The sequence below is a fragment of the Acomys russatus genome, chromosome 14, assembly GCF_903995435.1.
Source record: "Acomys russatus chromosome 14, mAcoRus1.1, whole genome shotgun sequence".
Taxonomy (NCBI): domain Eukaryota; kingdom Metazoa; phylum Chordata; class Mammalia; order Rodentia; family Muridae; genus Acomys; species Acomys russatus.
Genome location: NC_067150.1, coordinates 20,613,610 through 20,635,756, shown reverse-complemented (window position 1 = coordinate 20,635,756; position 22,147 = coordinate 20,613,610). Strand labels below are relative to the sequence as shown.

Here is a 22,147-nt window from a genome sequence, read left to right as displayed (position 1 = left end):
AAAGGTGATGCCAACCACTGTTATATTCCCTGGCTCAGCATCAGCTTTCCACACACTTGATAACAGATATTTTAAAGTTCTGGAGGGTTCTTGTTTTATTTATTGCATGTCTTGTGTTTCCTTTAAACTTATATTAGCTAGTCATTGGCTTAGCCCTTCCAGAATGCACTGCTTGATCTAAGTTAGGCATTGCCCTGCTATTTGATTACAATTAGAGTCTGCTGATGTAGTGGCCTCTAGTCTCAACTTGTCTACAGGATTTTCTTGGTGGTGGTGGTGGCATGCCTTTCACTAACTTTGGCTGTCTGTTACTAATGTTTTCTTTTTCTTTTCCTTTCTTTCTTTTCCTTTTCTTTTCTTTCAGTTTGTAGAATCTTTAAAATAAACTTCAATGTCTGCCCAGGTAGGGTGTAAACAGTAAAAATGAAGACACACCAGTCAGCCGTTTTTTTTTCTGTGAATTATTTGTATGATTAGTGTTTTTCTAGTTTAACATATTTGGAAACGAGACTGGACGGCAAGTGCAGAAGTGCCGCCTTGTCCTTCTCACTGCAGCCTGTGACTGGGCGCTGCATTAAAGGGTAGTCTCTTGCCTCAAGATAGAGCGAGTCTTGCCCAGACTGAGTACCTTGTTAGGTTTCCAAGGGGAAAACATTTCAAATAGTTCTGGTAATTCCATATTTGGGAACTATGCTATGGGTTTCACACTAACTGGAAATGGATTTAGAGAGATAAAAACACAGTAACACCAAAACCAAAAGCCAAATCAAAGGCGCACACGAAGCCAGTTTCATCATTTGCTCCCTTTCTCCTAAGGAGAGGGATAAAGCCTTTCACGCCTGCCAGGAGCCTCCATTCAGCTTCTTTCTTAGCGCCCTTATTACACAAGAGCATGGAAGCTTACACACGAGGAGTTTTATCCCACTTACCTAACTTTTGGCAAAATGATTCCAGCTAAGAAATGACATGACAATTCAAAGGCCCTTTAGGAAGCCACCAGTCAGCAGCATCTAACATGTAAGCCGACTAGCCCTGTGTTTTAGGAATATGTTACTCTTTCTTATTTATAGACCCTTAATGGGAATTTGACCAGTTCACGAATATGTGACTACTAGCATTCCAGGCTGGAACTGAAACTGCACTACACATCCTAGGAAACAAGGTGTAAGAAGAAAAAGACAAGCAGCTATGCCAAACCCATGAGCGCTCTTCAGAGAACTACATTTCTTGATACTTGCCACCCTCTGTTTTTTAGCTTATACTAGTAGTGCAACCCTCAACACAGATACCCAAACCTCATGCAGCAGAAATTACTTCTCCTGTGCCAGCTCATACTGCAGTGTCCTGAGCAAGGTCAAGAGGGCGTTTAAGCCTCAAACGCGGAAGTAAAGAACGCCAGTGTGGTTATACCCATGCTGGAACTCATCAGTTCTTAAAGAAAGCCAGCCAGCCAAATGAAAGGAGCTAAAACCTAAAACCCTAAAACCCAAATCAAACAAATAGTCCCTGCTAACAAAATGAAACAGGTAAGGAGCTACCAAACAGCCTGCGGTTTAAGCTAGACTGTGTGTCACACACACACACACACACACACACACACACACACACACACACACACACACACATGGCTGTCAAAAGCCAAAACGTCCCTTCTACCAATGAGTTATCTATTGACAGCCAAAGCTATGGGCTAGAAAGAAAGAAGGATCCAGAAGCTGCCAGGCTATCCCGGAACCCCAGGCACAGGGCTGTCTGTCTTCGAGCAGTTGGAACTCTTCTTCCCTAGTGGTTTCTGGTCTTCCAGTGAGAGTGGAGAGGAGCCACACTTTTTAAGGTTATTTCTCTTGGTTGGATCCATCAAAACTTTACCGGAATGTGAGATTAGTACTGCTCCATGTTCTATGAGAGAGAAGTAAAATAAATGGTTTGATTCAAGCTATGGCTGGAGGAAAATGAAGCAGATTTCCTTCAGATTTCTGTCTTCAGGGAGAGAGGGCTATGTGTTGTGGGCTTTTGGGACAGTGGGTAGAGTGGCCACACACAGGTAGAGTCCTTATCAGAGTGCTGGGATCTCTTCCTTTTATTTTGTATATTTTTATTTATTTATTTTCTCTGTGTAGACGTGGCTGTCCTGGATTCACTTTGTAGACAATGCTGGCCTTGAACTCACTGCCATCCTCCTACCTCTGCCTCCCAAGTGCTGTGATTAAAGGCATGCATCACCACAAATCTGAAAGTCATGCTGGGCAGGTATTTTCTCCTGAGTGCAATTCTATTCTTTTTCTTTTCTTTTTTCCTTTAAAAATTTATTTAATCACTTTACAGCCTGATCCCAGGCCCCTCCCACCTCTCCTCCCAGGACTCCTGCAACCCCATCCTTCCATTTTCCCCTCTCCTTCTCAGAGTATGGGAGGCTCTTAAGGGATACCAACTCCCTCTGTAACCTCAAGTCCCAGCAGGACTAAATTTATCCTCTCCCATTGAGGCCAGACAAGGCAGGCCAGCTGGGAGAAAGGATCCAAATGCAGGCAACAGAGTCAGAGACAGGCCCTACACCCATTGTTCGGAGACCCTCATGAGGAACAAGATGCACATCTGATACATATGTGAAGGAGTTCTAGGTCCAGCACATGCGTGGTCTTTGGTTGTTGGTTCAGGCTCTGTGGGCTCCCATGGGCCCAGGTGAGTTTACTCTGTAGGTCTCTTGTGGTGTCCTTGACCCCTTGGGCTCTCTCAATCCTTCTTCCCACTCTTCTTCAAAACTCCCTGAGCTCTGCCTGCTGTTTGCCTGTGGGTCTCTGCATCTGTTTTCATCAGCTGCTGGAAGAAGCCTTGACTCTTTTTCTTGAAGTTCAAAGTTGAATCTGACCTAGGGGTCACACACACATATAAAAGAGTGAGCCACTGAAAGTCTGTGAGGAGGACTGGAGAAGGAGGTAGTAGGCACCTGGATCTTCCAAATCTGTTAGCATCTCCTAGCCAAAAGGATCAGAAGGGAAGCTCTGACAAAATCCCATTTGGATCACTTCTTTTTTTCCTCTTATAACCTCTAAATATTAGCTAATATGTACCTTGAGAAGAAAAGCTTTTTTTTTGTTTTTGTTTTATGTATTTATTTCTTTAGTCTTGGTTTCTTTTTGTTTACTTACGGCTTCAGAGAGTTCAGCCCTGGCTTGCTTGGCCTCACATGCAGGATGCAGAAGGGGAGATAAGATGAAGGCAAAGGAAATATACCCCCAGTGCCCACACAGAGTGACTTCCTTCTTTCAGCCAGGAGTGCCCGCCTCCAAAAGTTTCCAGAAACTCTCAGAGCAGTGCTATCAGGTGGAGACCAAGCATTTAACATATGAGCGTGGGGAGGCGGGGCATTTCATATTCAGACGTTGTGAGTAGCTAACCTTTGCTAAGCACGCGTGTGCCAGCTACGGTCCTAGGTGTTTACCGTTTTGCAGCTCTCCCAGGGCAGCGCGGCAGGTACTGTTGTTGTGCCCCACTTCATAAGGAAATCAGGACACAAATGGATGTAGACATTCAGGCTCAGAGCTAGGATTTGATAGTTACGTACATATAGGTGCTGCTGACTCAACCAGATCCAACTGGAGTCCCCTCAGCAATCATCACCAAGGCAAAAGCCACCTGCAAAGCACTGCTATTACTCAAGCCAGGTGAAGACACCTGGGACAGTGCTGTAGGCAGGCACATTTCATGGCGCCTGTGTCAGATGCCACCCACACCTTCTCTGAAGAATTTCAGTAGGATATGGTGATGGTCTTCTTTGTTTACTTTAAGTTTAGTTTTCATGCAGGGAACTGTATCGGGCATCCCCAGTCAATTATCTTGTTGACATCTTTTTCTCTATTTTTTAAAAGTTAGATTAATATCTGTCCTGAGGTTTCCTGACAAATAGTTTTTGTTCCCTGCCTCTTTGGATTGCATTTGCCTTTATTTACCTACATTTTTCCTGGTGAAATCTTATTACAATTTGCTCTTCATATAAATCCTTATTAATATCAACTTTCCTATATTTACATCATGCTAATTTTGATTTATTATATTTCCATTGAACTCAAAACATTTAAAAACTTCTCTTGAGACTTTTGTTTATTCCATGTTTAAAATATGTTGTGAAAGTTCTGCATCTTTAGGGACGTCCCAACCATTCTTAATTTTCCTTTTTACATTTAGTGTGCATGTGCATCTGTGTGTGTGTGTGTGTGTGTGTGTGTATGTATGTGTGTGTGTGTGTGTGTGTATGTGTGTTCATGCCATACTGCACAGGCACAGGTTAGAGGATAATTTGGGAGAATAGGTTATCCCCTTCCACTGCGTGGGTTCTGAGGCTAGACTTCAGTTTATGAGGCTTGAGTGCAGGAGCTCGTCCTTCCTGGGCTGTCTCAGTACCACATCGTTCTGTTTTCATTTCTGTCTTAGTACTTTTGCTGGCAACGAAAATAGCTCATATTCTTTCTGTTCTTCATTCACTGAGATCCATCTCATGTACAGAATACTGTCATTCTTGGTAAATATGTCATGTGCATTTGAGAATAATGACTTTGCATTTGTTTTCAAGTTATGATTACGATTTGTTGGTGCAGCCATTGTTCTATTAATCATTGTCTATATGGGGTCCTTTTAGGTACATACACATATAGTTTTTTTATTTGGAAATTGCATTTTGCTGAGGAATTTATCCCTTTAGAACTGTGTAATGTACCTCCTATTTTTCTCTGTTCTAGTGTGTCTGATGTAAATGGAGCTACTTTTACTTTTAGTTAGTACTGTGTGTGTATGAGAGAGAGGTGGAGAGGGAGAAAGAGAGAAAGGGGGAGGAAGGGAGGGAGAGACAGAGAGAAAGGGGGAGGGAGGGAAGGAGGGAGGGAGGGAGAGAGGGAGAAAGAGAGAGAGAGAGAGAGAAAGAATTGGTGTGTAGACATAAATTTTAAGACATTTAGCGCAAGATCAGGGCTTGCTGTTAAGACACTGCTTTTTGAACCAGAGCCTTCATTGTTCATCTGACTTGAGAATGTTAGTAGAGGTGTAGTGAATATAGTTATTAACTTGAAAGTATGCTTGGCCTAGAGTTTAGACATCCATAAAATAAATTTGTAAAAAAATGACCACATTTTAAGAAAAATGAGTGATGGAGTGTTGGAACATATAGGACTTTGATATATTTCTGTATAGTTTGTGCTGATAAGTCTTTTTTGATGATACCCATAGCCCAGCGCAATGGTTAGAAGTACGGCTGCAGGGACTACATTTGCCAGTTCAAATCCAAGCTCTATTACTTCCAAGCTCAGCTAAATTGGACAGTAGCCTAAATTGGAAGTAACCTATTTCTTCATCTGTACAGTCGGAGTGGTAGTTTATCACTGCGGGATGGTTACACAGAATTACTTAAGTAAAATGTGTTACTCAGTGCCTTGTACTAGTAAAAGCTCAGTAATTATTAGCATTTAGATATGCTAATATCTAAATACATAAAATGAATATATAATTCATAAAGATAAAAAAGTTAAAGTATTTACATATAGTTTATTAACAAAAAATACAAATAAGCATTGTTAGAAATAGAAATTATATGAGTATGAGAGGGTGTGTATCAGAATAGGAAAATCTCTGAAGTGGGATAAAGGTGGAAAACATTGTTGGTGTTCTCACACACGGTGTCACCTTATTTATTTTCCTTTGTCACACAGTATTTGATTTGCTTTGTTTCTAGAATGATAAGCCCATTATGATTATGGAATACTGGACTGGCTGGTATGACACATGGGGCAGTCCTCACAATACGAAGAGTGCAAATGGTGAGTGAGTCATAGTTTTTAACTCTGAGTCAGGAAGGCTCTGTGCTAAGGATCATTCACACACAGCTGTTTATTGACGTTCCTGTGCAGACACAAATATCCATCTAATCATTGCTAATTACAAGCACTGCCAGCTCTGAAGATGACCTTGTGAGCACAAATTGTGTGAGACCCACCTTATACCATTCTTATAAATTGAGTGAAAACAGCAGATTGGTAGGAATTAAAGCATTACTCTGATGCCCACATTTATCAGCTGTTTGCTGCACTGAAACAAGTCCAGTGAGAGAACTAAGGTGGGAAACAGTTCTCTTCAGTTAGGGAAGGTGGACATGGAAGTGTTGGGGAGTGTGACATACCTACAAACATTTCTCGGCCATTTGCATGACGTCTTACTCATCTCTAGGAATGATGACTCGATGGCATTGTCAACAAGATGGTAGTGATAACTAGGGCCCCACAAACAGTGGGAGAGGAAACCTTGGATCCTGGGGCCAGAGACCAGGACTTTAATCCCAGTGTCTCAGCAGAAGCTTTGCGATTTGAGGCAGATTTCTTTTACTTCTGAATCAAAATGTCTGTTTACCCCCAAAATGGGGGTTATTACTTAGATGCCCACCAGTGGATGAATGGATAAAAAGAATGTGGTAAGTATGCACCACAGTGGAGCATTATTCAGTCATGGAAGAAGGAACCTTTACATCTGCACCAACAGGGTGTAACCCTGTTACCCAGCTAAAGAATTGCAAGTATGATTTCCCCTTCATTTGTGGAAATTAAAAAAAAATGTTGATCTTGTAGAAGAGTGGAGTGGAATGGTAGTTATTAGAGACTGAGATGGACGAAGAGAGAAAGGAGGAAGCCAAGTGAGGAATGCCAAAAATGCAGTCAGAAGCGACGTGTCAGGTCTGGCTTTCTGTAGCTTAGTGAGACAAGCACTTGTCAAGACAATCTGTGAGAAACTCACAATGATTAAGTAAGATGACTGCAAAGACCCAGCATAAAATGATCAATGGTTAATGATACAGACACACTTTTTATCCTGGTTCGATTGTTGTGCTTTGTACGTGTATATCAAATTACCACCAAGACACCCATGAAGGCATACAAAGACTATATCTCAATAAAATAAGATATAAGAAGTCTTTCCCTCAAAAGCAGAGAATGGGGCGGGGGGGGGGGTGGAATCTAGGATTGCTGGAAAGATATACTGGTGCCACTCAGAACAATGCCTGGCAATTGTCATCCGCTAAGCAAAAGTGTGTTGCCAAGAAGCTATTTTGTTACAGCTATATGAAAAGCTCCCTGATACTGAAATGGGAGAATTACCTAAGTATTGGTGACTGAGAAACAGACAATAGCTAGCTTTGGACTGCAAAACAGAAAACAAAATGCAAACCAAGGAAAACATGACTAGCAAAACCTGGCCACCGTCACCAGCCCTAATGTCACCAAACAACAGATATGTGATCACTTGTGTCTGGGGCATGGACTCATGATAGCTAGACATAGTTTTTCATCAGTTAATTTACTCATCATTCTTGTGATGGTGTGGGGATTAAAGTTTGATTGGAAGCAAAGAAGAAGCTGAAAGAGAAAATAAGCCAGGTGTGTTCTTATAAACAGTCAAAAGCACAGCTGCCATCTTCCCACTTCCAATGGTAGCCAGAGGGAAGAGAGTGTTCCACCAAACATGCCAGAAAGATGGAAGTTTCTGCGACCAAAATTTATGAACAGCCATGGGCACAGTAAAACGATGTGGTGCTTTTAACTCAACACCTCTAGTGACATTGTACTGGGAAGGTAGGAATGAGGGCATACTATCTATTTTTGTAAATAATTTTAAGTTTTTGATGGTCATGTAATAATGCAGTTTGGGGTCAATTTGTACCAAAGCTATAGTGAAAGAAAAAAGAAAAAGAAAAAAAAGCTACAAGTTCCAGGACTTGCTTTTCAAGAGTCATTCTGGATGGTTCCACTTGCTTAATGATGAAAAAGATGACAAGATGGATTGTAGTGAATGGAGCGGGAAATAATCATTTTCACCTAAGATCTCTGTCTCCCTTCTGATCTCACCCCTCCTTTCTCGGCAGAAATTCAACGAACAGTATCTAAATTTATCAAATATGGATTCTCCTTCAACTTGTATATGTTCCACGGTGGAACCAACTTTGGTTTCATGAATGGAGCGAAGCAGGACCCCTATCACCTAGGTGTTGTGACTAGCTATGGCAAGTGATGATGGTGTGATCCCTTATCTGGGGGTGGGTGGGCCGACAGCTTTGAGGAGGAGACTCCAGATTCATGCTCGTGCACCATGAGGTCTCAACAAGCAATGCGTGCTGAGCGCTGAGGCTTTTCGTCTGCTCTCCTTTTGATGTTTGCGCTGCCCAGCCAGCTGTCATTCTAGCAGGCAGGCTTCCCCGCACCAAATGCTTCATTTCACTCTTGTGGACTGATCCCAGTGCTCTCAGAGCAATCTAGGCGGGACTAGGACAAGAGGTCGAAGGGAAATGGCAGGGTGAGCCCCGTGTTTGTTTCTAGCTTGATATTTCACAACCTGCTATAGAGCACGCCAGAGGTAGAGGATGTGTGCACCTTCGAGCTCATCTTCGGTGGACCTGGGTTTGCACACATCCCCACGCTGAGGCAGGGCCTGCTATGGAGGACTGACTGTCCCAAATATCTGTCTTGTAGACTATGATGCTGTGCTATCAGAGGCTGGAGATTACACCGAAAAGTATTTCAAGCTTCGGAAACTCTTTGCATCTGCTTCAGGTACTTATCGCATTAGTAGGAGGGTAGCACTCTCGTGGGCTATGTATAGTATTGGGTGTGACTTAGCAACTACATATGCAGAAAGAAAAAATTATCATTTTGACTTTAAGTAGATCCAATTAGCTGTCTAGTGAGGGTTAGAACAGAGGTAAGAGTCAGCGTCTCAAAAGATGTAACATGGAGCTTTCTCCTAGTCCTCTTTCTCTATGTTCCCACCAGGTCCCATGGTTACTCTGTGTTTACTAGGTATGCTGTCTACCAGGAGTTAATGCTTCCTAGCTATTTGTCTCTAACAGATGTGGGTGGATGCAAAATGGTTCATTTTATCTCCCGTAGAGAACCCAGAATAAAGTTCTCTTTTTTTTTTCTGTCTCTGGATACAGAGGCCACAGATAGTCATGGGAATGCTTAGAGAAAGGAATGTTCATTTTAGCCACTGTGCCCTGTGGCCCATTCTCCTTGTAGGAGATCCCCAGCCTCCATTGCCTCTCACTACTCCCAAGACTGTGTATCCATTTGTGGGCCCATCATTCTTCTTGCCACTGTTTGATATCCTGTCGTACTTAGATAAGGTGAGATCTGCTTGGGTACTAGCATTGGGGGTGAGGGCGGGAGGGAGACCATGGAGAAACAGGGGAGAAGAATGTGGGTCCCAGAAGAGACATTCTATCAGGGAAGTTTTTTGGAAGGGGAGTTTGAATTTTTTTTCTTGGCATTGTATCTAAACCTGGAATTATTGGTCAGGAACCGCCTGTTTCTGCGGAGAAGATGGGAAAGGACCTGAAGAATTAGCAGGAGAAAACAGACATAGCAGGATATCCCATCTTAGGATTCCACTCTGAGCTTAGATGGATTCAATTGGTGAATGCTATTATAGGATTCACAGTGGAAAAATCTCTGACGATAGACCCAGGAAAGCAATCTTCTTCATTATCCACTAGTTAGGCTTCATCTTTAAAAAATGTCTGTGGTTTCTATGCCTCTAAATGAGAAACCTGTCCTAATTGTAGAGACCAAAGTCTTGAATTTCTATTGGCTTCACCTCCGTTGTTTGTATTTTAGACAAGAAACAGTGAACAGTAAACGGTCCACATAAGTCAGTGTTTGCTGAGTTCAAAACTTCTCCAATCTTCAGTTGTTTTGCAATACATTTGCTTATTCTATTGATTAATTTTTATGATTATAGTGGTTGGGCGGTCTTCATAATGCCACATTACTCCAAATTTCTTGGACAGTAAATGTATTATTATAGAAGCATTGCCATAGCATCTATTGTGTGATTATTTTCATTTAAAGAATCTGCGAGGACCGTTGTGTGGTCCAGCAAATCATGGCAAGAGTCTTAGGACAAGGATCATAGCTTCTTCTCATTTTATCTTCTGTCCCTGCCCCGTCTCCATCATAGCCTGTCACGTTATACACTCCCGTCACCATGGAGAATCTCCCGATAAACAATGACAGTGGTCAGGCATTTGGATTGGTTCTCTATGAGACGTCCATCTGTTCTGGAGGCAGGCTCTTGGCCTCAGTGCATGATGCAGCACAGGTAGGCACCAACAGGTATCTCTAGCAGTGTCTAGCCTACTTCTGCTATTGAGAAATGTAGTTGCACATTGATTTCACTATATGCTAGTATTTGTTTACCAGTATGGTAGAATCACAGGACACACAGAGTCAAATCAAATTATTTGATTATTATTTGTTTTGATATAACTTTTATTATTTGTTTTGATATAACTCACAATGTAATGGGGAGTCCTGTTCAACATCTAGTCATCTGAGTACTAAATTTAGTACCTGCCTTTCCCTTTGTTATGACCACCTTCTACCTAAACCTCTGCCTATTGACAAATCTGATGCTGGATTTATTTTTGTAGGTGTTTTTGAATAATGTAAGCATAGGAGTTCTGGATGCAAATACTGCTGCCCTGAATATTCCTAAAATCCAGGTAAGTGATCCCATAGTCCAGGAGATACTCTTCTTAGGTAGCCTGGTTCTGTGCCTGAGTACTAACCTCCTTCCAGTATGCCATTTCTTCTCCCATAGGACTGTAGTGGCAAGTGTGCAGGGCCATAATCTTAAGGCATCTTCTAAGCTTTGGTGGCCTAAGGACCTACAGGATGAATTATTTAGTAGGAGTAGCAGTTCTCCTTAAGGTTGAGTCAACGCCCAGCTCCTGTTGGGACTGCTGATAAAAAGCAGAGTGAGAGATTCTTTTTTCCTGTCCTAACAGGATCAGAAAAAAAGGAAGAGTAGATTAAGTATGGTATAGGAGCACAGTGCATGCGTGCGTGCGTGCGTGCGTGCGTGCGTGCGTGCGTGCGTGTGTGTGTGTGTGTGTGTGTGTGCGCGCGCGCGCGCGCACGTGTGTGTGTGTGTGTGTGTGAATTGTTCAAGCCTCCTTTACCAACTTTCTTGGGACTTGAAAAAAGAATGTGCTATCTTGTTTCCACTAACTTGTCCCCCTAAGCAGGGTTGTCAGCTTCTGAGGATCTTGGTTGAGAATCAAGGCCGAATCAATTTCTCATGGAAAATTCAAAGTGAGCGGAAAGGTAGGCTTTGGTCCACAAAAACAAATGTAACGTCCCTTCATTTCTTTGAAGCTTATACTGTGGATGTTTTGGGGTTCAGAGGGCAGAAATGAGAAGTGGGTTACTTAAGTTCTTGGAATGGTGATGTTACTTTGGCCCCTTTTTTGTTCTGACTTTTTGTTATCTATGGCAGCAAAGCAGAGCAATTCTGTTGGCTGCTGACCCATCTTAGATCAGGGCTCAGTCTTCTTTTAGGAATAATCTCTATATTAAGCGGGAGGGAGGGGGAAGGTTTTTAGTAGTGTGAAAGCGGACAGCAAGAAAATTTACATAACAATAGGTCTGTTTAGTATTTAATTCTCCTGGCTATATTCCTTGCCAGAACACATATTTAATCTATCTTTCTCTGTTCCCACCTTTGGACAATATCTAGAACTCATTGCTAATCTCTTCTCGGCTTCCCACCCACAGGGTTAAATGAATTTGTTAGCATCAATTACATCCTGCTGAGGAATTTCACCATCTATTCTCTGGACATGAAGAGGAGTTTCTTGAAGAGGTATGCGCCTCCCTACCTGTGATGCATACCGAGGGCATGGGAGGCTATGAATTCTCGTCCCCCCCCCCTCCATCCCCAGCTCTGCAAAGCCCAAGGTTCAGACACCTGAAAGGGTGTGTCCAGTCATGAGATGTTTTACTCCAGCAGCAGAGCAGACTAGGCATCCTGACTGCCATGTCAATAGTGAGAGTTCAATGTCAATGGAGGACTCTTTCAGTATTGGAAGGAAAGCTGGAAAAAGTTTTCCTCAGCCTCATCGTTGATGCTGTCTCCAGGCTCCTCTTGCGCAACTGGAAGCTTGCCCCACCCCATTACAGAGGCCCTGCCTTCTACTGGGGAATCTTGAAGGTTGGCTCTTCTCCCAAGGATACCTTCCTGGACCTCCGAGTAAGTAAGGCTCCTCTTTTTCTCCTCTGATGTTCTAAACATGTGCTTTCTTTTAAGATTTAGTTTATTTTTAAAATTATATGTATGTGTGTATGTATATGTGTGTGTGTGTTTGTGTGCAGACATGTGAATGTGTCTGGCCTCTCCTGGAAGCCAAGAGAGAGAGTCAGCTCCCCCGGAGTTGGAGCTATAAGCAGTTGTGACCTGCCTGACATAGGTACTGGTAGCTGAATTTCAAGTCTTCTACAGAGCAGTATGAATTCTTAACTGCTCATTCATGTCACTAGTCCCCCACAAATCCTTTTAAAGGCTCTAGGATGTTGCAGAAGAGGCAGCAGAAAGAGTCCAAGATCCAGAGGCATGGATGTCTTCAAGGACACAGCATCTCTGGATACAGCAGAGCAGACAGACATACAAACTCACAAGGACTGCGATAGCATGCACAAGAGCTGTGCAAACCCAAGCAAGAGCCAATCCCAGGACATAGAAGGGGTCAGGCATGACATTCTACCTCTAGGGGAGGAGTTCCTGGCAATTTCTAGATCCTGAGAGTTGTTGATAATTCTGCCTAGATCCAGTAGAATGAGACACGTTCATGAATATTTGGGGAGCAGAAATGGACACCGATTGGGGGAAAACAACTCAAAGTTTAGTGGGAAGGGAGGCAGTGAGGAGAGTTGTGGGAGGGAGGTGAATATAGTAAAAATGTATACAAAATTCTCAAATAACTAATATATGTCATATATAAAAATAAAAATGTTTTTAAAAACCTAAGGCAAATAAAACTTAAGCAAGACTACGATATACCTGGAGGATTATTTGCCTTTGTTTCTCCCCTCTTGTTTACTTCCAATAAGCTGTATGATCTTTGCCAAGCATCCTAATTTATCATTACTTATAAGGTATATGAAAATCCAATTGAAAAAGCCAAAAAACTGCAACATTTACAGAACAAATGGCTGACTCTCTATCATATTCTATTTCATATCTGTGCTTGCCAAAAGTACATATTTATATTTAAATGTGCTTTAATATGCAACACATAAAAGTTTTTCTTGATTGGTCTTCTAAAGGCTTGTGAATTTTGTCTTTTCCAAAAGTCAAACAGTGGTTCTGTTGAATATATATATATATATATATAAAACATATTTGAATCTCTGTTGCATCTTTTTTCCACTTTTTGTTATTTCTTTTCCACTAGCTTGAATTTGTGGCAATGTGCCTGGCTCAGTCTTCTGGGTGCTGGGAATATAGACAAGAACAGCCACAGTGGGCTTTTAAGTGTTTTTTTAAAATTGGGTTTGGGTCTTTGATCTTTTTCTCCTGAGAATGCTACATTTTAACAGCTTAACAGCTTTTCTGATTTTAGTTGTCTTTTTGTTTCGTTTGTTTTGTTTTTCGAGACAGGTTTTCTCTGTGTAGCCTTCGCTGTCCTAGACTCACTTTGTAGGACCAGGCTGGCCTCAAACTCACAGTGATCCGCCTGCCTCTGCCTCCTGAGTGCTGAGTTTAAAGGCATGCGCCACCATGCCTGGGCCGTCATATTTTTAAGAGGAAGAAGTCAAACACTTCTTGTTACTTTTCTGTGACTGTTGTAATCCCTTAGTTTTCAATTGTTCTGGGAGGACTCAATTCTCTTTCATTTCTGAAGGACAAATTTTCTACGTAGTATAGTATTCTTGTTTGGCATATTTTTTCTTTCTGGACTTTAAATGTGTCATCTCATTTACTTCTGCCTGTGCCTTTTCTTCCAAGAAACGTACAGCTGCTCTGTTACGGTCCTCTCTGTGCAGCATGATGATTTCCTGACTGATGTTGAATTCTCTTTGAAGCTTTGTTGCTTTGATAATAATAATATGCTTCAGGGGAACCTGATGTAATTGGGGTTCTTTAAACTTTTTTTAAACTTCTTAATTATCTGGATCTTTTCCAATATTTGGGAAATTTTTACCGTTGTCTTACCAAGTAGGTTTCCATGCCTCTTTCTTCTGCCTTTCTACTGTGACGTGAACACTTGGCTTCCTGACACTTCACAGTTCTCAGAGGCTGTCTCCCTGTTCCTTTCCCTTCATTTCTACCACTCTTTCTCTTCTTCCTCACCCCACAATTGGGATATTTCAAAAGACCAATGTTGAAGTTCAGAGATTGTATTTGCTCTGATCTGTTGTTGAAGCTTTCAACTGTGTTTCTTATTTACATTTTGAACTTCATTGGCTCCAAGATGTCTCTTTGCCTCTTCTTAAAAGTAATCTCTAATTCTTTGGTTTACATCATAAATAGATAAGCCTTGAGATGTTGCAGTAAAACAATACAAAAGAACCAAATTATAATGTTATGAGAGATCCCAGGTCTCCTAAACCTTACCCTAGCTTAGTTTAGAATGATTAATCATCATCGTCATTGTCATTGTCATCATCATCACCATCCGTCACCATCATCATTTCTCTTCCTTTCATACAGCACACCCAGCCAGCCGTGGCTCCCCTCTGGCGAGAGCAGTGACATATCGTGGCATGGTGGGCAAGAGTGGCAAATGTGTTAATAGCTAAATGAGAAAAATGCCCTTGATGAGCAAGCAAAACCTTCTTCAGATAAAAAAGCCCATCACGCCTTGAAGTGCTTTTGTCTCCCATCTTAGTGACATAAGCTGAGTATTCCCCCAAAGTGTTTTTTTAGCATCTTAAACTTGTATCCTTGGATCTGGAAGAAATGCTTAGGAGTGAGCCCACCATCTTTCCTTATTGAACTGTGGCATTAAACTGAGCATGCTCATTAGAATACATCTTAAGCTGACCTTGCTGGTGAATGTGCTATCTTTCAACATGCTTTACTATATAAATATGCATAGGCTTCCTACCTGAAATCTCCAGAACAATCTAGACAATGACATTTCTTCTAGTGTGCTTTAGGGGACATTTCTAAAAGCCAAAGTGCATGTCTTCTAATGTATTTTTGGCACAGAGTTTCTCTGCAACAGCTTTGGCTGTCCTGGAACTCTCTACAGGCCAGACTGGCCTCAAACTCACAGAGATCCACCTGCCTCTGCCTCCCTAATGCTGGGATTAAAGTTGTGTGCCACCACTCCGGCTGTCCTCCAATCTTTTGAAAAGGAATTTTAAGTTTAGAAAAAGTGGGGATGAAATCAGAAGAGGCAGTTGTGGCAGCATGTATCATCTTTGCTATGCCAGAATAGAATGTAAGGGGATTTGGTTATTGCGCACTACTTTGGCCAAAGAATTTATCCCTCACTATTGAACAGAAATGGCCCAGGGCATTTATTATTAATTAGAGTTTTAAATCATGTGTTCATTAGCCCCAACCAGGGAAAAAAATGTGCTGCATTATGCATCCCAGAATCCACTTTTCTAGTCCCTAGGCAAATACTCAGAGGGCTTTCTTAATTCTCATGAACAATGCTGGTGAGCTAGGGCAATGTTTACTGTCTTGAGATAGTATGTAGAATTGTCATTTGATGCCTCAACAAAGAAGTTTTCCAAACTTTCCAGGTCTCTAAACACACACACACACACACACACACACACACACACACACACACACACACACACAAACACACACACACATACACACACATGTATATGTATATGGTATATACAAACCTCCACCAGGCAAATGAATATTCTGTCTCTAGTACACTGATTCTGTGTTCTCTTTACTTTGATATAATAAATCTTGGGGGCTATGCTTGAATGAGTATTCAATAAGGTTGTGATAGTTTGAATAAGGATGAAGCTTGGCTTAATATGTCTGAATGCTTAGTAATCGAGTGGCATTATTTGAAAAGGATTATGAAGTGTGGCCTTATTGGAGGAAGCATGTCACTATGGGTGGACTTTGAGATTTCAAAAGCCCACACCAGGTCCTATGGATCAGGATGTAGCTCTCAACTATTTCTTCAGCACTGTCATGTCTGCCACCATGTTCCTTGCCTTGATGATAATGGAAGTGCGAGTAAGCGCCTAGTTAAATGTTTTTTCTTATGAGAGTTGCTGTGATCATCTCTTCACAGCAATAGAACAATGATTAAGACAAAGGTCTTGCACACACTGGGTTTAGCTACTTATCTTAGCCATTGATCTATTGCAGTGAAGAAACGCCATTTAATTGGTGCTTGTTTACAACTTCAGAGGTTTAATTCATTACCGTCACGATGTGGAGCATGGCTACACACAGGCAGACGTGTTGTTGGAGAATTAGTTGAAAGCTCTATTTCTAAATCCACAGGCATCAGGAAGAAAGACTCTAGGCCGGTTGTGAGTTTTTGAAACCTCAAAGTGCACGCCCGGTGACCTATTTCCTCCAACAAGGCCACACTTCCTAATCCTTTTCAAATAGCGCTACTACTCTCTGATGACTAAGCATTCAACTATATGAGACTACAGGGCGCACACTACTCTTAAATGGATCCTGATTTCTAGGTTTTGAAGTGCCTGCTCTTCTGGTTGATAGGGGTAAAATGTTATCCCGGAGAGAGAATATATTTTTAGGTCAATATACTTCACAGGAGTGGGCATTGCTCGCCGTGGATGGGTTGTGGGACTTATTGGCAGTTGAGTTTCTGCATCCAGGGGTATGTTGGAGCTAGTACCTTCCAGGAAGGATTTTTTTTTTCACACAACGTGTCACAGAGGGCAGCTTGAGCTTCTCTGGTAGCAGCACTGATGTGAGTCAGGGTGAGAGGTAAGAGTAGCTTTCTGACAAAGTATGGCTGAGCTGACCTTAAGTGTGATTGGCCATTTAAGGCTTGTCAGAGGGCTAGCGTCCATGCTTCATGTCCACTGTATTCCCAGCTTCCGGGAAATCATATCTACTATCCTTGAAATAAAAGTGGGCTCCCTACTGCTATGGATAGACTGGTTTATCGCAAACCAGTGGGTAATTTCTTCTAAACATCTTTGAATAACTTTCCATGCTTTTTCTGCCCCGTCCCAAGCCTCGGAATCCACGAAAACTAAAATATTTGAATCCCCCTGTGGTAGCTGTCATGACTTTGAAGTCAACTTGGAGGCCCTCCCTTGGCAGCATGCCTCTGGCTTGTCCTGCTCTTCCGATGGGAGTACGGTTGTTAGTTGAATGGTGTTCTTCTGATAGCACATGCCACGCCCTGCATGGCTTTGTTCTGGACACATGACTAGGGTGATGAGGAGATGAAGAAAAGGCAGATACATGGACAGAAAAGCTGGGGCTTGGTGGGCTCAGTGCGCTCTAATGAAGACACACCAGCAAAAGAGCAACCTGGAAAGTGTGCTTTATTTTATAAAATGCAAGTTGAGGAGGTGGGTTTATTGTATATAGCTGGATACAGAAGTGGCTGTGGTGGTTTGAATGAGAATGATCCTTATTGGCTCATGGGTTTGAATGCTTGGTTTCCAAGACTGGAAGTGTTAGGGAAGGATTAGGAGGTGTGGCCTATTGGAGGTTCAGCCTCTTTGGAGGAAGTGTGTCACTGTGGCTGGGCTTTGAGGTTTCAAAAGCCAGGTAGCAGTCACAGTTCCCTCCCATGCCTACCTGCTGTCTGCTCCCGACCATGTTATTTGTGGGCCAACCTGAAACTGTGAGCAAGGCCCCCCAGTTAAATGGTTTCTTCTCTAAACTGCCCTGGTCATGTTGTCTCTTCACAGCAACAGAACAGTAATTAAGAAAATAGGTTTGCAGTATACCTCTGAGCAAGGAAGCAGGCTTCTGCTCATCTTGGTAGCGGTTCTCTATGGGAGAACTGGCTCAGGCAGCAGTCATGTGGGAAGTGTGGTTGATAACTTCTGTATACATGGGCCACTTATCCAGAAACCCTAACACTTGGACCAGCAGAAGGCTCTGCCAATTCCTGAGCCTGACCTGGGGAAGGCTTTGCCCACAGAGATCGAAAATGTCTGAATGTCTATTGTTTTGTTTTGAAATGTCTTCCCTGGGGGGATAGGAGGGAATGAATTGTGTAGAGGCATGGAGGGGACCAGACAGGCAGAGAATCTGTGTGTGGACAGGACCACACACTTAGCTGCGGTGCCAGCTGGAGTTCTCATCGGCAAATTCTGAGGTGTCCCTTCTGTGTTCTCTGTGCCACATGGCTGCCATTTCTTTAGACTCATTTGCTGGCCAAAGCAACCTATGTGCTTTTCTTTCCTGTTTGCATGTAAAAGACCGCTCTCTTTCTAGATTGTACTGTGAACCTGAAAACTGGGAAGGCAGATCTGGAACCTACAAAATAAAGTTAATGCTCTTATCTTCTATTTCCGAGTCAGGATTCATTTCTCAGACTTTCTTTCCTCAGTATGTCCCATGCAAGGAGACCGTTATGCACCCAGCTTGACGCTCACTATTAGAAACTTGGTTTGTCTACAAACTGGATTTTTTCCCCCTTACTTGGCCAGAGCTCAGTCTGAACTTTTTTTCCTCCTTTCTGCTTGACATATCTAGTTTTTTGTTTGTTTGTTTTTGTTTTTTTGTTTTTTAGCTTTGAGCAATCACACATTAGAGGCTCTTGTGAAACAGGTAACCCAGTGACTGGATTACAGTTCTGGCATGGTTTTTTAAGGTAAAAATGGGTGGAGAGTTGAGTCCGTTGCCTGAGAATAGCTCTGTGATCTTTACTCACTTATTAGTCAGAGACAGCTTTGTGTCCAGAACACTAGAGACCTGGCATGTGTTCCAGACTACCCATGGCTGCCCGGTGACCCACATGTTGCTGTTTTTCACTGAATGGTGAAGTCTAAGCAACTGCTCTTCAGCATGATAACCAGCCCCAAGGATGTATCTAGTGGCTGAGATGCCACCACCTTTTTAAAAATTAATTTATTCATATTACATCTCAGTTGTTAGCCCATCCCTTGTATCCTCCCATTCCTCCCTCCCTCCTGCTTCCGCCCTACTCCCTTCCCCTATGTCTGTGACTGAGGGGGACCTCTTCCCCCTGTATATGCTCATAGGGTATCAAGTCTCCTCTTGGTGCCCTGTTATCCTTCCTCTGAGTGCCGCCAGGGCTCCCCATCACAGGGACGTGGTCAAATATGAGGCACCAGAGTACATGTGAAAGTCAGACCCCACTCTCCACTCAACTGTGGAGAATGTCCTGTCCATCAGCTAGGTCTGGGTAGGGGTTTGAAGTTTACTGCCCTATTGTCCTTGGCTGGTGCCATAGTTTGATCAGGACTGCAGGACCCAGATCCTCCCGTCATAATGTTCTTCTTATAGATTTCCAGGACCCTCTGGATCCTTCTATTTCCCCATTCTCCCATGCTTCTCTTACCTAGAGACCCAATAGGATGTCCTCCCCTCTGACCCACTTTCCTGGTAAGTGAAGACTTTCATGGGACATGCCTCTTGGGCTAATGTCTCAATAAAAGTGAGTATATACCATTTGTCTCTTTTTGCTTCTGGGCAAACTCATTCATTATGATAATTTCTAGTTCAATCCATTTCTCCACAAATTTCGGGAATTCCTTGTTTTTAATAGCTGAGTAGTCTTCCATAGTGTACATGTACCACAGTTTCTTTATCCATTCTTCTGCTGAGGGACACTTAGGCTGTTTCCATGTTCTGGCTATTATGAATAAGGCCGCTATGAACATGGTTGAACATATGTCCCTGTTGTGTGGTAGAGCATTTTCTGGGTATATTCCAAGGAGCCACCACCCTTTTTAAAGGGGAAGGCCATCTGTGTGAATACCAGCAGCCTTAGACTTTTTAAAATAATATTTTAAATGATTGTACGATTTCATACTTTCGTCTTTCATTTTCTTCCCTCCAGCCCCTCCCATGTACTCCCCATGTTTTCTCTCAAGTTCATGACCTATTTTTCTTTAGTTGTTGACTATATATGTATATATACTCATAAATACACAAATATAACCTGCTTGGTCCATATGTTACCATATGTATATGATCTCAGGGAATGACCACTTAATAATTTTTATATGCATTTAAATTAAGTGACTAATTTATGTCTGGTAGACCCTATCTAAGAACATTCATTAGTGGCCTCTTGAGTTTACCAAAGCTGTGATTATCCTGTTTATCCCTAGCTCAATAAACCAGCGTTTGGTTCCTTTAGATGGTTTTGTGAAGGCTTTGCGATAAGCACAACATTGGAATCAAATAGAAATTTGCTCCTAAGGGTGACTTTGTAACTTAGCTGGTAGCACATTAAGGCTTCTGGTGAATAATCTATTTTTATTTCATTATTTCCTATGGTATAGTCCCTCAGAGTCCCAGGCCAGAGTGTACATTATTTGACGAGCTTCCTTGCCAGCTATATATTTTACCCTTTGTGAGGCTAAGAAAGGCTCTATATAGGTTCTCAGAAGCTCTCCTTGAGTAAAATATCTCCAGTGGAAATAAAATCACCAGGGAGTCTCCTTGTCTCTTTGTTTTCTTGTCCTAAATATTGTTCCCTTGTGACTCGCGTTACCGTCTCACCAGCAAGAACGACGCTGCACACACAGGATCCTTCTGCAGTAAAGCTTTAATGCGTCTTAAGAGGGAGAGCATAAGCTTACGACAAGTAAAATGGAGACCCCAAACAGCAGAAACCCATCCCTTATATAGGAAACTGTTCTCCGCTTAGGATGTGTCAGTCCCTGATTGGCTGTTACTCATCAGGCGATATGACGCCACGGGAGAGGCAGAGCACAACAAGTGGAAAGTTCCTTCACACATGCGCAGATTACTTGTTTACCAGTTTGGGACACAGGATGTCAGCGCCATCTTGTAATGGCGAATGTGAGTGCGGCCTCTCACATTCCCTGTGACTATTTGATGTAGTTTCAGTAGATTATAGAAGATTATGTTCAGCCTGGAGAGATTGTTACAAGCACTGGCTGCTCCTTCAGAGGACCTGGATTCAATTCTTAGTACCCGTATGGCGGCTCACAACTGTTTAATGTCAGTGTCAGGGGATCGAATGCCTTCTTCTACCCTCATCTAGAACCAGGCATGTGAGGTGCACATATATACACTTAGGCAAAACACTCGTACCCATACAAATAAAATAAGTAGACAAACATAAAAGGATAATAAAAACCAAAAAGAATATGTGTAGCTTTGCCCATCATTGTCAGCAGCACTTATTTTGGAAATGAAAATCCCTGCTTAAAAAGTATAACATGGACATCATTGGCAGGACCACAGCAGCATCTCCAGGCAAGGGCTGGCCCCATGGTCTTCTTTCTTAGTCTCAGACTGTGGGAAAGGAGTTCCAGATGCTTTCCATTCGAAGTGGCTTTCATTCTCAGTACCTCTGGTACCTTATTCTTTCTCTCAAGCCACACTGCTTTGCTTTCTCTTTATATCCCTATCTCTCAAACCCACATTTTTTTCAGAACTGGAATTATGGGTTTGTGTTCATCAATGGACGAAACCTTGGCAGATATCATAACACCGGGCCTCAGAGAACACTGTACGTCCCTGGTCCCTGGCTTCATCCAGATAACAATGATGTGAGTTACCTAACCCTGCCTTGATGAGGTCTCCAAAACTCCTAGATGGGTCTTCACTCGCAAGTTCCAGTGTTTTCTTCACCGTGTGCAAGTGGCTTGACTATTCTTACCCCCCGAGTTTTTTTTTCCTTCCAGGTCATCGTGTTTGAGAAGATAAAGAAGGGTTTTTACATCCAGACCACAAACAAACCCCAGCTGCAAAAGTGCTGCAAAGAAAATTCTTAAGTGTTGCATAAATCGCAGGATACTCAGGATATTTACCACTAAGAATACAGAACATAATATCACCAACAGAAAAATACGATAATAACCTAAATACCCAGAGAAATTGTTACATACTCCATATTATCCATTTAATTACTATTTTAGGCTGTAATCTTCAAAATATTTAATAAACAAATTTATCTAGTCAAATGCTTAATTCTTAATAGGTTCTTATTCTCTGTCCAGATGCGCCTTTAGAAAGGAACAAAATAAAAACAAATTTAACTTCTGCTTTCTCATGCTCAGTCAGGAGGAAAAGAATTAACTTAAATTAGGGAAGACTAAGCATGGTGGCCATCCCTTGCAAAAGAGTATTGAAATAGTCACTTGTAAATGCATGGCTGTGTGTGTGTGTGTGTGTGTGTGAGAGA

At 42.2% G+C, this 22,147-nt stretch overlaps 1 protein-coding gene across 1 annotated transcript in view; it reads left to right on the top strand.

The window, feature by feature from the left end:
* Glb1l3 (galactosidase beta 1 like 3) overlaps positions 1-21,918 on the top strand; it is a 40,148-nt gene extending 18,230 nt beyond the window's left edge. Inside the window, exons 9-19 of the mRNA XM_051155786.1 lie at positions 5,723-5,807; positions 7,901-8,038; positions 8,505-8,585; positions 9,051-9,157; positions 9,991-10,131; positions 10,463-10,534; positions 11,060-11,138; positions 11,589-11,676; positions 11,952-12,063; positions 21,396-21,512; positions 21,648-21,918. Coding sequence (XP_051011743.1) covers positions 5,723-5,807; positions 7,901-8,038; positions 8,505-8,585; positions 9,051-9,157; positions 9,991-10,131; positions 10,463-10,534; positions 11,060-11,138; positions 11,589-11,676; positions 11,952-12,063; positions 21,396-21,512; positions 21,648-21,737 — 1,110 coding nt within the window. The 3' untranslated portion in view covers positions 21,738-21,918. The remainder of the gene's footprint in view (positions 1-5,722; positions 5,808-7,900; positions 8,039-8,504; positions 8,586-9,050; positions 9,158-9,990; positions 10,132-10,462; positions 10,535-11,059; positions 11,139-11,588; positions 11,677-11,951; positions 12,064-21,395; positions 21,513-21,647) is intronic.
* Positions 21,919-22,147: the final 229 nt, after the last annotated feature.